The sequence below is a fragment of the Camellia sinensis genome, chromosome 15, assembly GCF_055761805.1.
Source record: "Camellia sinensis isolate YWXY chromosome 15, ASM5576180v1, whole genome shotgun sequence".
Lineage (NCBI taxonomy): Eukaryota > Viridiplantae > Streptophyta > Magnoliopsida > Ericales > Theaceae > Camellia > Camellia sinensis.
The window spans coordinates 30,760,681-30,777,841 of NC_138975.1; the positions used below are offsets into that span (position 1 = coordinate 30,760,681).

Genomic DNA, 17,161 nt, shown 5'->3' on the forward strand with positions numbered 1-17,161 from the left:
AATAAAAAATAAGAGTTTCGAAACTGAAAAGATTCCTTTAAAAATTAGGATAAAAAATAATTGAATATAAAAAGTCTCGAATCATTGAGTCGATCTATAACACGTCAATCATAGTTTTGCAAACCTCAGAGTATCAAGAAACGAAGTAATCTTCAAGAGCTCGTCGAAGACCACTTGCAACGAGAGCTCTTATTTTCACTATTTCACTTCTTCAAATTTGAAGAATATTTCAACTGAATCGATATTTGATGATAGTAGATAATCTTCTAACTTTGTTGCTCTGAAATTTCTAAACGAAAAAGTAAAAAAATCTAGGGTTGGTTTGGGGTGTACTAAAAAAAGTACATTTTTTGTCTTTTTACGAAAAGATGTGCAAAAAAGTATAGAGGTGATGTGATGAAAAAAAGATAAAAAGATAAAAAGATGGATTATATAGTAGATGATAAACAAGGCTTAAAATTTGTAGAGATAAAGAGAGGAACAAAAAGAGAGAGAGAGATGGGTAGAGGAGTGTTTTGTGTATTTGAATTTGTAAGGATAAATTAATCACATAAAATTAACAAAAGATTTATAAGTTTAAATATAAGTTTAAAATTTTATAACAGGATCAAAGCTATCCTTCTTCTTTTATTTATTTATTTATTTATTTTTATTTTTTTTGGATGCAGCAAAAGCTGTCGTTGTTTTGTCACTAACAAATTTTCAATTTTTTTCTCCTCAAAAGCGTATTATTGACCACCAAAAAATTTCAAAGCCGTTTCAAACGGGGAGACCCCGTACAGATTGGCCAAAAAATACTCGCATCTAGAAGTACCCGCTGAAAATCAGATGCCACGTGTAAATTTTTTCCAGATGTCATCCCATGTAAGCGAGTAAAAATGGCTGAGAGTATATAATAAAATTCACACTCTCACACAGACATTCGTGTCCTTGGTAACGGTCTCCACTTTCAAAGCAAAACCCAGTGCGCAGATCAAAAACCAGAAAAATGTTTCTCACTCTCTCTCTCTCTCTCTGAAGCAACAAGGGAACAACTAACTAGGGTTTTGATTGTGAAAAGAAAGTGAGAAAATGGTGAAGATTATGCCAGGTATTGAGCAGGAAGATCAAAGCTTTAGGGTGTTGGATCAGTTGTCTCTTAACAATCTTCTGAGTCTGTCATATCACAGGCTTCCTCAACAGCTCCTCAATCTCTCTATTCTCAAATTGGATGGCTCTTCCTTTGGTAATCAAAATGTGATTTTTTTTTATTGCTTTTGTTGTTGTTATTGTTATCATTATTTGGGTGTGGATTCGATTTTGATTTTGATTTTGATTGTGTAGAAGTTAATGTTGCGAGAAATGCCACGATAGCGGATCTTAAGCAGGCGGTGGAGGAAATTTTTAGTTTGTCGCAAAAGGATTGTGAAGGCAAGATTTCATGGTATGGTTTACAAATATGTAGAACAATTTGTTGTCTCAATAATTGTACAATAGGTGCAAAGATGGACCTAGAAGGGGGCAAGAGGGGGCGATCGCCCCCCTACGATTTCAAAAACAGCCTTTATTATAGTAGTATTAACTACAATTAATTACAAATCATAGATAATCAGTTTTTCTTATTTTACAAATATATGTGGAACAATTTGTGTATATGTTTATGTAGGTACATGTTAACAATCAATTGGTTCCCTATTTGGGTTGGGCTAAGCCTCCGTTTGGGAAGTGGGTTGGCTTTTTGGCTTTTTGGCTATTTTAGCCTGGGCTATTTTAGCCTAGTTTGGGAAGGGCTTTTTGACTTTTTGGCTTTTTTGACTTTTTTTGTGAGAGAGGATTGTAATGATTATGGGTTGGATTTGATGTTTTGTTTTTTGTAGCTAAAATAGCCTATTTTGTTTTTTGTGGCTATTTTAGCCAAAAAAGCCTGGGCTTTTTCTTGCCAAACGGAGGCTAAATAAGCTACCTTTTTGGCTAAATAAACCAAGAGAAATGCTAAAGGACCCGCAATTTAGATTTCAAAATTCACCCACAATGATGGGGCAGGGGAATTGGCCTTATATAATACAGTGCGTGACAAATCAAAAGTTGACACTTAACATGCTACATCATTGTGGGTCAGTGAGAACATTTTTTCGGGTCTCCAACATTTTCCATAAAGCAAAAAGCAAAATAAAAATTTGTTTTTGGCTATAATAATAATAAAAAAAAAGAAGCTAAAAAAAGCCAAATTTCCCACTAACGAACAAAAAAAAAAAAACAAAAAAATGAATGATTATGCGTCTAAATTTTTCTATTTGACGATGTTACATTTTTTATTCCTCCCATATGAATTGAATCTATCAATAAAGTTTGCCATAGTGTTTATCATTTTAATATTTTATTGTTATTATTGCCTGAAATTTCATTGAAAATGGATTTCAAGAAAAAAAATATTATATGGGGGGAGAACAAATTCAATCAAGATATGGGACATCCAAATACTACTGATTGATTTTTTTAAGAATGGTGCTTTTATCTGGAAAATTTTCTGGTATTACACCACTAATTATACCACCTTTGAACTTGATGTGGGTAGGTCACATGTATGGGGACACTTCTGTTTGTGCTATGAAGGTCAGAAGCTTATCAATGACAAGGTTTATATTCGAAACTTTGGGATCAAAGATGGTGATCAGGTTAGCTTTACATACTAGTCATATTTATGTTGCTTTTGTGTACTTTGTTTATTTGTGATTTGTGATTAGAAGGTCATTTTTCTTGTCTTATGTGACTTAAAACGCTTCCTAATCTCTTATGGTTGGACATTATGACATTAGCAACAACTTGGGGCCTATCACTAGTGGGCCTTTTTCTGCAAGTTTCTAAATGCTAGGTATGACAGCATCTCGAATGGTCGTGCCATTGGTCATGCCAAAGGCAAAAAATGGCTAGGCTTCACAAAATTGGTGCTCTAATAGTGTGCCATTGCTCTAGCTAAAAAATGGCAAAGCCAAACCCTAAGCCAAATTTGGCTCAAGGTTTGGCAAAGCCATCTTGCTGCCAAAGGTTGGATCTGATTGGGTTGGGTCAGTGTTTTAAAAAGCCCTAGGCGCATCAAGGCGCCAAGGTCACCTGGAGCCTGAGCGCCGAGGCGCGAGGCGAGGCGCGCGCCTCACCAAAGCGAGGCGCAAGTTATAAAAGTTAAGCAAAATATTAATATAACACAATTTTCAACATAGAAAGTATTTAATATGTATATTATTAATTTTTTTAATAAGAGAAGAGAAGAAGAAAAAAAATAATTAATTTTTTTAATATATATATTATTTTATTTATTTATTATATTTTTTACATAACGAGTTTTAATTAATTTTTTTTATTTTATTTTACATACATATGTTTATTTTTTTTATTACTGTAAATAAGTATATATTCTATTTTATATATTATATAAGTATATTATATATTATATAATAGATATTATAGGTATTATATAATATTTTATATATATATATATATGAATCAATTATATATTTTATATTATATATAAGTATATTATATATTATATAATAGGTATCACTTTTTGCTCTCTTTTGACCACATTTAGTCATTTTATATTGAAAAGTTTTGAATCCCTATAGGCATGCCCACAAAAAAAAGCACTTTTTTATTTTTTTTTTCAAAAAAAAAAAAAAAAAGGTAAAGCCCATGAAGCCCGCGCCTCGCGCCTCAAAAAAAAGCCCTCGCCTCAGCGCCTAAGCTGCGCCTCACCTCTTGCGCCTCGCCTCAACCTGTTCGAGGCGCAAGGCTGCGCCTCACTGCGCCTCAAGCTTAGGCGCGCGCCTAAGCGCGCTTTTTAAAACACTGGGTTGGGTTAAAATCATCCCAATTTTCATGACTTTAACACAGAATAGTTGAATTTGGCTAATACTTTGGCCAAAAAGGCAAGTATCCATTGGAGTGACATAGCCAAAAATTGGTTTTAGTGCACTGTAGCAAGCCATTTGGCTTTGACCATTGGAGATGCTCTGATATAAGTCATAACGTAATTGTTCACTGAACAGGTAGTAATGCATATTTTTCATTTCTATGTTGAAAGTGATTGAATTATATATTGTAAAAGATGAATTTGATTTCAGCTAAAGCAGAGAATTTTTAAGCGCACTATTTTTATGCAATCAAATTCAACTCCTTCAAGCTCTGCTTTCTGGGCCACGTCTCCTGTTAAAAAAAATTCATGAGGGTTTTCCTCATCGCTTCCAAAGCCTGACTTGTAAAGGAAATATAATTTAAAAATATGTAAAAGGTTTTTGGGCAAAACCAAAACTGAAATAAATTGACAAAATAACGGAACAAAACTTACAGTACATAAATAAGGCCTAGTTTGGAAAGACGAAATAAGTGCACTTTTTGACTTTTTTTGTATTATGTGTAGAAAAAGTAGAGAGGAGATGTTGATTGATGTGACCCAAAAAAGATAAAAAGATGAAATAAGTGCACTTTTTTCTTTGTAGCCAAACTTGGCCTAAATAAAACCTAATCGAGTCGAGTGTGTGACACTCTTTCCTTAAGACAGATTCATCCTCTCACCAGTGCGTAGGATTTAATGGACGTCTATCTCCCAGGATACAACGATCAATATCTTACACTAGCAGCACTACTATTGCAAGCCTAGCGAACTTCGTTGTGCATGTACTCTCTTAATAGAAAAATTAGACTCAGGAAATATGAAGAATAATGCAAAGTGAAGAAGAAAATGACAAATCACCATCCAAAATGAAGTGAGGGAGATGGAATATATAGACATCTATGTGACTCTTCAGAAAGGTTGTGATCCTTCAAAAGGACACACCCTTTCATCGCAAAAGACACAACCATTGGAGTAAATTTTAATTCAAATTTTCCAACAATCCCCCATATGAATGAAATTTACGGAAAGGACATGCAACAACATGCAGACAAAAAGATAGTACATTTAAGGAAATATCCTGCATCGGGATAGGTAGCTTTCGGTTTTGAACCTTTCCTAGTGAAAGTCTATCGGACTTACTAGCTAATCAGTGGACGTGATGCCTTAAACTGTTCAGCCATTTGTGTAAGCCAAGACAATAGAATTTACATAGAATATCTCCAGACACAGTTTAGTTCTCACGGTTGTGCCCGTTTTGGCCTTGGGCAGGTCCTGGTGTTTCATGAGTGCTTTAGAAAATTTTGCCTTATCAATTCTCATAGAAGCAGCCCTTTCGCACTCATATAGGTGATCCTTATTTCGAGTCTCTTAAATACTCCTTTTAAAAGATACCCCTCTAGGGTTTTCTAGATATAAGTGATCATTAAAAGCATAGCTTACCCTAAGTCCCCTACATACAACACATGTTGTAGATATCACTCTCATCATAGGAATGGATAGGAGATAGACTCCTTCAGTGATTTCTGGCGAGCCACACATAACTTAGTTGTCCCTTTGAATTTAGTTCTTGGGATCTCCAGTCATCTAAGTAGGGTTACCATAATGATGACTCTGATGTATTAGGCTTTAATCACATTCCCCTCGATGAACTTCCCCTCATTGGCTCTCTGGTCAAACTTTTTATTTAGCAGTCGCTATTTTTTCGTTTGACCTTCTCAATTATATATCATTAATGGATCCATTATATTATTCTTAGACAATATTCACAACAGAAAGCAAATGTCCTACGGTATTAAGTCTTTGATTACATCGAGACTTACTATTACTCTATGTCACTCCCATTTTCAAATTTAAAATAATAATCATAGAGTTGTTGTTCTTTAAGAGTTAATGAAACCATTTTTGCTTCTACTCCAACTTTGTCCTATAGAAAGAATTGAGATTCTTTGTGGACCTACAATCGGAACCGTTATTTTGGTAAAATACTCCAAGCACCCCCACATTTTAAGCATTCCAAGGAAGCTTAATTTCTCTTGCTAGTGTATAATTACACAAAAATATTAATACACCCACACAATTCTGAGGTAAATCAGAATATATCATTAATTGGCGTGTTTGAACTAAATAACAAGATGTAAACTGTTTTGTGAATATAATCACAATACTAATTTGTCTAAAAAATAATTAGACTTTATAACTTGCTTTTGCAGTACAAAAAAGAAATGACTAATACCGGTTGTGACCACAACACTTTGTCAAATAACATTTCTTTAGTCATGATAAATTTCTTTTTGTTTACTGCAACCCTTAATTCCAATCTCAACATGGAATATAAATATCACTGTATAAATACATTTACATCTTATTTGTCATCCAGTATTGTTGACTATATCGACAATTACCAAAGTGTCTTTCGCCCATGAAATATTTTAACTCATATAATATTTCATTATGGAGTTATCAATCACAATACCAATTTTAGTCATTATTCCAAAGAATAATCATAATTCCTTTTATGTCAAAACACATAAGTTCAAATTTTTATCAATGCTTTGATAAATAATTGACATCTATTATAATACACCACATACCAAATTGATATCAATGACATCATAAATTGTCAACTCTACAGCATATGTAGACATGGACAAGATTGATATCAATGACATCATAAATTGTCAGCTCTACAGCATATGTAGACATGGACAAGATTAACAAATCAAACATAATCATAATTGTCCAATTAATCTCTCTCCCCCACATTTGTGATAATATATAAATTAGCACAAACAACATGATTCATTTCCAGACAAGTGAAATAAAGACAGAAGACATCCTATTTCACAAAAATTCCAAGTTACTTTAAAAATAACTTTCAATTGATTATTAACAAATAACAATCAACACAAAAGATTCCTCAATCTATTTTCAATTAAATGGAACAACACCATTATTTAAAATATCATGTTTAAATTTTTCAGTGTTAATGATTGCTTTGATGTTACAAGAATTTTACTGCCACAATCAAATTACACGGATAATATTTCAAAAGAGATCCATTGATATGTCATCATCACAATTAGAAATTAATTAAAATTTAACAAACTTTTAAACAAAATTTTATTTAAATCCCAGACTTCGCACTGAAAATAAATCAGTCAAAAAATAAATAAATAAAAATTAACACATATATCACACAATTTTCGATAATAATTTCATGACTACATGATGTCCACAAGTCGTCAAAATCAAAATACTATATATGTTTGATATCTCTGAATAGTGATTGACTTTCTCAGAACAGCCACTTATCAAACAAAAAGGTTAGTTACATATGTCATAAAACTCATTCTAAATTAATTAAAACACCCATGTAAGTGACATCAATAATAGTCATCAACAAATTATTGATACATGATTATCTTGAGGGATGCTAGGCACCATCTCCAAAAGTTGCTGACTTTTATACCAGCATCTTTAGTGATTTGTGAACAATTTTTCCATCCTTTCAAGAGCATTTTTTTTTTTTTTTTCAATATGGAAGTAAAAATATATCTTGTCAAGATCTTTAGAGCATCATGTTGACTTGTTTACAAATACCTTCCGTCAAGGAACAGGTCTATATAATGCGGAACCAGCCCTTTCAAGTCAAAGTATTTTGCACTAACGAAAGTTTTATATATGTTCTGCAGTAAAGAAATTACAGTTAACATCCAACACAAGGCCCATAGCATAGAGATATAGATAGACGGTGTTTTCAACATAGACTTCACGCATTATTTAAGCAATCAACAAGTAACAACAAGAATCTAGAGGAAACCATTAAAAATGCATATCCATAAACATACACAAAGTCTATCAGAACAAATCTGGTTATAAGCATCAGCCTAAAATTTGTCTTAAAGAACTAGGTAGATAAAACAATAGCAGTTTTCTGTTTGCCTTTAAAAAAAAAACAAAGTACCACAAAAGGCGCAACTCTTGAAACCATAAAACAGTTATTAAAATTTGAAAGTTGTGATTGGTTTCTCCGTTACGGATTCAAAGGCATTAACACATCGGCCAAATTACATTGACCCACCAAAAATCAAAAACTAAATCAATTATAGCATACAAAATGTAATGAAGAGAGAGACAAAGAAGCGGTGGACCCAATCTCCGAGTCGGCGTTCCGAAACTCGTAGTTGGACTGCCGTCGAGTCTGAGTGAATATGTCGGCGTCACATCCGCCATGAACAGCCCGAAATGCCTCGCCGACGTCGGCCCTGGCTTCATGTTCTCATACTTGACAGACTCACTCATTCTCATAATCATCTCCTTCTTGCCCTTCAAAGACGCAGCAAGAACATATGTTGAGGCCATGCAAAAATTTGTTCAAAACGCCATTGGTCATAAAACAAAAGTTCTTGAACTTGACTTTTCAGAACCAACATGAGATCAACCAGATTTTGGTTGGGTGTCTTCAATCTTTATTTTGCACATTAAATATATTTTTTCCATATAATGAGATCCAATGGTAGTAGCATATAAACACCAATAAACACCATCCCAAAAAAAAAAAAAAAAAAAAATTGTGAATTTATTCTGATGGGAAGAAAGTCCCAAGTGGTTATCAACACCTTGATAAATAATTTACTAGACTGAAGTCCATTTAAAATGCACCATATATCAAATTGATATATAAACAATATCAATTAGATTTTGTATTCTGATTAAATCAAAAAGCAAAACGTATATAGTTTAGGGGGAAAAAAAAAACTGCATAAAATAACCCAATTAAACAAAATAATTTTGGTTATAAAAATTTGTATAACTCAATACATTAATGACATTTCAGTACTAATTGAAACACACAAATTTTTACAAATTTCAAAAAGTTGATCTCACGATCTGATTTGGGTCAACCAGATCTCACCAAAAACACCAAAACAGATGTCGAAATGGACTTCTTTGATCAAATCGAGATCTGGGTTTTGTTTGTTTGTTTGAAAACTTAAAAAGGGTCAAGGATTTACCTTCCGGGTAGTTATCCTCACAAAAATGGCATTGGCGATGCCTTGTCTGTGAAAGTGAATTCATTGAAAACCCAAATACAAACAGAAATCAAATACACACTTACATCTTGAAGATTGTTGTTCTGGCCACTTGCAATTTCTTGCAAAATCAATGGCGATGACCACCAAAGACCACACCCCTATCGAAATCACCCCTATTGGTGTTTATATGCTACTACCATTGGATCTCATTATATGAAAAAAATATATTTAATGTGCAAAATAAAGATTGAAGACACCCAACCAAAATCTGGTTGATCCCATGTTGGTTCTGAAAAGTCAAGTTCAAGAACTTTTGCTTTATGACCAATGGCGTTTTGAACAAATTTTTGCATGGCCTCAAATAAGTTCTTGTCGCGTCTTTGAAGGGCAAGAAGGAGATGATTATGAGAATGAGTGAGTCTGTCAAGTATGAGAACATGAAGCTAGGGCCGACATCGGCGAGGCATTTCGGGTTGTTGTTCATGGTGGATGTGACGCCAACACATTCACTCAGACTCGACGGCGGTCCAACTATGAGTTTCGGAACGCCGACTCGGAGATTGGGTCCACCGCTTCTTTGTCTCTCTCTCCATTACATTTTGTATGCTATAATTGATTTGGTTTTTGGTGGGTCAATGTAATTTGGCCGATGTGTTAATGCCTTTGAATCCGTCGTTAGAAACAGAGAAACCAATCACAACTTTCAAATTTTAATAACTGTTTTATGGTTTCAACAGTTGTGACTTTTGTGGTACTTTGTTTTTTTTAAACGGCAGTTTGTAACTGCCCTACAAACAGAAAACTGCTATTGTTTTATCTACCTAGTTCTTTAAGACAAATTTTAGGCTGATGCTTATAACCAGATTTGTTCTAATAGACTTTGTGTATTGTACGAGCACGAAATAATTCTTCTCGTATGATCCTGTTGATCAAGTTTGCGCTTCTCCAAACGTCATCGCTTTACTTCCCGAAAACACAAACATGAGCTAGCCAGCGGGTGTGTGTCGGAAACCCCTCCGATGCTTAAGTCAGCAACTAGACAATAGACAATAAACTCTGTGTATTCTAGAGTAAGAATTGGGATACCTGTCCATAGGTCTGGTTATGAGCTTTTATAGACTTTATTTTGGCACAATCCTAGTAGGATTCCTACTCTCCCTATGAGAGTCCTCCTAGGAATCACACACCCTACTCATTACTAACCAAGTAAGATGGTTTTGCACAATACTAGTAGGACTTTACTCTCCTTAGCAGAGTCCTCCTAGGAGTCATACTCATACTCACTACCAACCAAGTGAGATGGTTTGCACAATCCCAGTAGGACTCTAACTCTCCTTAGCAGAGTCCTACTAGGAGTCTCATCACTGCAAGCCAAGTGAGATGGTTGAACCCTTTACCTCGGTTATACATTTCTGACCGAACTGTCTTATCTCTGTCCCCTGCCATTCGGACCGTGTGATCGAAAGCCAATCTATCGAATGCCACACAGCTCGGCCCTCGCCATTGATGTTACCTCATTTACCTCGGCTGACATTGCGGTCAACCAGGTTATTTCGGCTCAGTAATACTTTAAGCACCACTGTCAGTCTTGACACTGAGATGACGCCCTGCAGAGCTATCCTTTAGCTCGGTTCTCCCCCCACTGATACCTCGGTTTTGTCTGTTTAGACCGAGCTAACTGCAGCAGTCTCCGACCGAACTAACAAGGACGAGGTCCAACTTGCGAAGCCCAAACACCTCGGCCCATAGTTCAGCCCAAATCCGTAATATGAGATGTCTTCTCGTCCGAAGACCGAGCTACACCAGCCTTTATCTCGGCCCATTGCGCGGCCCAACTTCCAAAGAAGACTTTCCTAGCTCGGCCCAATTTGTTTACAAATTACCCTCTCATCAAGGTTTTAAAAAGCGGCCGCAATCGATACGTAACGCCATTATGTAACGGTTTTGGCAGTTACTGCCACCCGTTACGGCCGCTTTTGCAGTGTGTTTGAGATTCACAGGTGTGTCAGCCGTAGCGGTCGTAACGGTGCCGTAACAACCTGTTACGCACCGTTACGTAACAGTTCAAACTGTTTCTTTCGAAAAAAACACAAAAAAAAAAGCTGAAAATGGGGAAGAGGTATAGAAGGAAGAGGGAAGATAAAGAGAGAAAATGGAGGAGCAAGAGATAGAGAGAGAGAAGAGGGAAGATGAAGAACATGTTTTTGATTTGTTGAAACTGTAAGACCTATACTATTCTATTCAGCTGCTACCACTCAACCATTTTGTTTGTGTGTGTCTATTTATATATTGTTTGAAAATAATGTGGTGTTATAGAGGCGTAATGGGAAGAGTGTGGCGCATAAGGTTTATGGTGCGGGAGGTTGGCGGTTCGAGTCTCTGCAAGAGTGGATCAAATTGTTCTACAATGAATTATATTTTTATTTATCAAAAAAAATATGTGTGTATATATATATATATATATTTAGGCTCTTTTCTCTTTCTTTTGTCATTATTTATCTTATATATAATAGTTAGTGATTGATTTTTTGTATAATATAAAGTCATTAATTATTAAAATAAAATGTAAAAAACTTAGTTTGTGGTGATTTAAAAATATGAAATATATTGGATCATACTTAAAAATTTACAAAAATTGATCAATATTTATTTTTAAACCAATAAATATGATCATGGAAAAAAAATATGCGTATCGGTAAATTTTTTTCAAATTGTGCGAAAAATAAAAAAATTCACAGTTCCGGTTACCGCAACCGTTACACTACGGCCTTTACACCCCCGCAACCGCAACCGCGCCACCGCCACCATTACGGCGACCGCAACCGCTTTTCAGAACCTTGCCTCTCATGTATGTTTATGGATATGCATTTTTAATGGTTTCCTCTAGATTCTTGTTGTTACTTGTTGATTGCTTAAATAATGCGTGCAGTTTATGTTGAAAACACCGTCTATCTATATCTCTATGCTATGGGCCTTGTGTTCTATTAAGAGAGTACATGCACAACGAAATTCACTAGGCTTGCAATAGTAGTGCTGCTAGTGTAAGATATTGATTATTGTATCCTGGAAGATAGACGTCCATTAAATTCTAAGCACCGGTGGGAGGATGAATCTGTCTTAAGGAAAGAGTGTCACACACTCGACTCGATCAGGTTTTATTTGTTTATGTACTGTAAGTTTTGTTCCGTTGTTTTGTCAATTTATTTCAGTTTTGGTTTTGCCCAAAAACTTTTTACATATTTTTAAATTATATTTCCTTTATAGTTGGTACTATTTTTCCAACAACCTTAAGACAGAATCGATCATGTTTATGGGTTTTGGGAAAATATAATTATTGTTTACGCATGTGTTTGGGTAATGATGCCACAAAACTACCACTAAAAGTAGAGAATACGTAGATAATCCCAATTCTAAGTGGTCCAAATTCTTGCTCTAAAGTGAATTCCAACAAAGATAACACTAGAAAGGTTAATAATAAGGTGGACAAGAGGGATGATCCATGTGTTCTCTTTCCTCTGCGATAAGGGTCTGAAGAAGGGGACTCTTTGTTCTTTCCCCAATTCGTCTGAAGCGAAATCAATGGCGACGCGGGGCTGTGGTGCCTTGATTTCGATAGGGGTGTGGTCTTTGGTGGTCATCGCCATTGATTTTGCAAGAAATTGCTAGTGGCTAGAACAACAATCTTCAAGATGTAGTGTGTATTTGCATTCTGTTTGTATTTGGGTTTTCAATGAATTCACTTTCACAGACAAGGCATCGCCAATGCCATTTTTGTGAGGATAACTACCCGGAAGGTAAATCCTTGACCAAAGAAGTCCATTTCGACATGTGTTTTGGTGTTTTTGGTGAGATCTGGTTGACGCAGATCAGATCGTGAGATCAACTTTTTGAAATTTGTAAAAATTTATGTGTTTCAATTAGTATTGAAATGTCATTAATGTATTGGGTTATACAAATTTTTATAACCAAAATTATTTTGTTTAATTGGGTTATTTTATGCAGTCCCCCCCCCCCCCCTAAACTATATATGTTTTGTTTTTTGATTTAATCAGAATACAAAATCTAATTGATATTGTTTATATATCAATTTGATATATGGTGCATTTTAAATGGACATCAGTCTAGTAAATTATTTATCAAGGTGTTGATAACCACTTGGGACTTTCTTCACATCAGAATAAATTCCAATTTTTTTTATTTTTTATTTTATTTTATTTTATTTTTTGGGGATGGTGTTTATATGCTACTACCATTGGATCTCATTATATGGAAAAAATATATTTAATGTGCAAAATAAAGATTGAAGACACCCAACCAAAATCTGGTTGATCCCATGTTTGGTTCTGAAAAGTCAAGTTCAAGAACTTTTGCTTTATGACCAATGGCGTTTTGAACAACCGTGAGAACTAAACTGTGTCTGGAGATATTCTGTATGAATTCTATTGTCTTGGCTTACACAAACGGTTGAACAGTTCAAGGCATCATGTCCACTGACTAGCTAGTAAGTCCGATACACTTTCACTGAGGAAGGTTCAAAACCAAAAGCTACCTATCCCGATGCAGGATATTTCCTTAAATGTACTCTCTTTTTAGAAAAATTAGACTCAGGAAATATGAAGAATAATGCAAAGTGAAGAAGAAAATGACAAATCACCATCCAAAATGAAGTGAGGGAGATGGAATATATAGACATCTATGTGACTCTTCAGAAAGGTTGTAATCCTTCAAAAGGGCACACCCTTTCATCTCAAGAGACACAACCGTTGGAGTAAATTTTAATTCAAATTTTTCAACACCTTAAACTTGAAATACTTTGCTGGTTCTACTGATGCAGTAAACCTCGCACCTTATTGAACAAAATTAACCCTCCCACCTTTTTCTTTTTGCCTCATTTTTGTAACTTTTAGTGTTTCCTTGAAGTTCTCTTTATCCCATTTGTTTAAATCTATCCCTTTTATACGTAGGCTTACACTTTGCTTATACTAGTATCCTATCCTAACTATTGGAATTTTACTTGCAAATCGTTGACAAAACTTGTCAAATATTCAAAGGCGTTTGTTTCTTGAGCTTACCACCAATTAAACCTTTTTTTTTGTCTTCTCCCACTTGATTTTTGGTCTTAGAACTTTCTAGATAAAGCCTTATATTTGTAGACATCAAAAGTAGCTGACAGAACTACTATGGGTAATGTTTTAATGTTATGCAACTTCAAGCAGTGATGTAGTTCTCCGCTGGATTCTCTAATTTCATCTTCTCCTTCATTTTGGCACTTGAGATTAGGCCTATTCTAATTTTCTATCTATTTTTCGTCAAAGTTGTCTTATTAATTTTTGGTTGAAATGCAAGATTCCTTGTATCATTTGGTGGATGATGCAAGATTCCGTATAACCTATTTGATTTGCTATGTGATGGTTCCATCTTTGACTTCTTAATCTTATGCTGGCAAGTTATACTTCTGGGTTGATGAGTCAGTGAACTGAAAGCTATGTTTAGTGGTTTCTTTTTTTGATCGGCCTATGTTTAGTGGTTTCATTATCCTCTCTATTTTGGTCTTTTGATTCTGCAGCTTGTCTTTTTCTTTTACCTTCAATATTTTTCACTTTTCCTTTTCTTGTTAAGTCTCGGTAATTATTCTTATGTTGTTATTATTTATTTATTTATATTGTTAAAAAATTTATTTTGAATTTGCTCTAGAAGCTCACTGAATGTGTTCTCTTCCATATATTAGATGGGTTATGATCTGCTGTTGACAATCTTCTAACATTTTGATTAATGGAAAATGCAGCTTAAATTTATTCGGAATATGTCCATTAACTATAGACCAGTGAAACAACGATCTAAAAACATCAGGGGTGCTTCCAAACAGTGCTCAATGTAAGAATTTTCTGCTTGGCTCTTATTTTTCATGGTTCACACGTGGATGGTCATACTTGCCCACAAAATAATTAATAATTGACACATATGTCATGATTTTGAAAAGGAAGTTTGTGCAAAGATTATGCTAGAGCTCCCTACACAATTACTTAGTGTTTTGACGTGGACATTTCTACCTAGGCTGCCACGGTTTTCCTTTATCATTCCAACTAAGAAATCAAAGAAATGGATTCGTCTTCTTTCTGGTTAAATGACCATTGGAGAATTGTGTAGTTGAATGGACAAACAATCATAAAACGCCAAGTGAGGAAAACTGTTTTGATCGAAGAAGATAAAAAAGAAACAGAATAATCAAACTGTCAGTGTTGAATATTTATTCAAACACTAGATACCATTTTTTATATCATCGGTTGTCTTCAAACGAAAGTGTCAGTTAACAAACTGGCTTCCGTTGAGAAGTGGATTTGAAAACTATGAAAGCTTTACCCAATGGCATTCGTGATTTCAAGAGAAGAATTGTTGTGTGGAATTTATTTTTGCATTGCTATTGTGCTTTATGCTCGAGACCCACAATTTGGATTCTTAAATTTACCCACAATGATGTGGCAAGAGAAGTAGGCCTTACACAATTGAGTATATGACAACTCAAAAATTAACATGTATTATGTCACATCATTGTGGATCAAATTATGGGAGGTTTTTTGTGGGCCTTAAATGTTTTCCATTGTGTTTATTAAATTACCGTAGAAAGACCATTTTCAACTGAAGGATGAAGAAATTTATTTGGTTCTCTCTTATATATATGACCCAATGTATTATAAAAAATTATATTTATATAAGACTACATGTGAACTATGCTAGTGACATCCATATTGGTGAGCTTTGCCAGAGAGGTTGAGAGCCTCTCCTAATCATTATTCATTTGAAGTTGGATTTGATCTCCATCTGTAGTGGATGTTGACAATATTGCCAAGCCATGTCTTGTTGATTTGATTTTCTCTGGTTTTATTCGCAATTGAACAAAAAGAATATATATACTTGAAATAAATTGACCGACAAAAAGTGTATCTGACATAGGACACTAGTACATAAAGATACATATTCAGTCGGACATGCACCAAAAAAAATTGTCAAAAGTTACCCTTTTATTGGTTGTCCGGTGTCTTGGAGAAAAGTACCATGTATTTTTGTGAGTATTTTCTCTGCTTGCAGAGAAATGGAACTAATGGTGTTGTTTAACAGGGGAGAGCAGACCAGTACAAATGAAGATGAGGAGGAAGTTCTGGTGCCAAAATTCAAATTGACTCGCTTCTTGAATGGTCGGCTCTCATTCTCCAATTTGAGAAGTTCGACAAGAAAGGGATCTATGGGAAGAAGGAGTCATTCTTTGAGAATTTCCCTGCATTGATATGGAGCCTGACCCAAAATGATTCAGCTTCACATGTAACTAACATTGATAGAAAATAGTGAAGCATGTTTGACATTTTTGTTGTCAGATGCTCCTGTGGCAGGGTATATGTAGCCTAGATGTGAAATTTGATTACTGGACCGGGACTTATTTACCAAGTTGTCCTGATTGAGTCCGCTAATCTATTCTCTACCCGGAGGAAACAAAATTTGTCCCAGTTAGGAAGAGAAGAACATAGATGAGAGCTAATAGCTAATGATTATCGTCCCATGAAGTTCTACTTTATATGTTTTGCTAGATGGTTTTGCACAACGTGTCTTTGACAGGAATAAGATCTGAAATTTTTGTAACAGTACTATTATCCTCCATTTATGAAATGTTGGTTTTTATTAGTGTTCTCTGCTGACTTTTGAGGTTTTTCCGGACTAACTAGTATGTGTTTCTTATGGAATTGCTGATTAAATTAATGGCATTTGGATGAATTCCTATACTAAACTACAACTTAACTGATTAATAAGGCTGTTTCTTCAACAACAAAAAAAAAAAAAAAAAAAAAACTGATTAAATTAACATCAGTTATATGAATCCTTGAAAATCAACTGATACAAGTGGGTTTTTTTTTTTTTTTTTTTTTTTTAATAAATAAATTCTCCTACTTTGTAACCTAAGCTATTGTTGATAGGTTGTAAAGGCACAAAAATTGTTAGCTAGTCATACTCTCAACATCTCTATAAGTGATTAGCACAGATTTCATTTGACAAGACGCCTACACCCCATTTGGATTGTGTGGTGAGAAAAAAAATTAAAAATGCTAAGGATCGTGAAAAATTATTTTAAAAATTATCCAAAATGAGTTGTATGATATAGATTTAAAGTTGGTGTGATGCAAGCCCCATCTAGAATTAGTTCGTTTGGATCGGGAATTTTGGCAAGAAAATAAAATAAATGGTGATAAAAGAGAACTCCGCTTATTTT

At 34.6% G+C, this 17,161-nt stretch overlaps 1 protein-coding gene across 1 annotated transcript; it reads left to right on the plus strand.

Moving 5' to 3' along the window:
• The first annotated feature begins 664 nt into the window (after positions 1-664).
• On the plus strand, positions 665-16,578 carry LOC114255774 (Ubiquitin-like superfamily protein). Its single transcript, XM_028195303.2, has 5 exons — positions 665-1,225; positions 1,324-1,423; positions 2,555-2,654; positions 14,690-14,778; positions 16,021-16,578. The coding sequence occupies exons 1-5, from the start codon at positions 1,072-1,074 to the stop codon at positions 16,184-16,186; spliced, it is 609 nt and encodes a 202-aa protein (XP_028051104.1). The 5' UTR covers positions 665-1,071; the 3' UTR covers positions 16,187-16,578.
• Positions 16,579-17,161: the final 583 nt, after the last annotated feature.

Excerpts from the sequence above, each read along its gene's own strand:
- LOC114255774 (XM_028195303.2), top strand. The coding sequence starts at position 1,072 with ATGGTGAAGATTATGCCAGGTATTGAGCAGGAAGATCAAAGCTTTAGG. Across the intron at positions 1,226-1,323 it reads ATTGGATGGCTCTTCCTTTG|AAGTTAATGTTGCGAGAAAT; the intron begins GTAATCAAAATG and ends TTGATTGTGTAG. Across the intron at positions 2,655-14,689 it reads GGATCAAAGATGGTGATCAG|CTTAAATTTATTCGGAATAT; the intron begins GTTAGCTTTACA and ends TGGAAAATGCAG.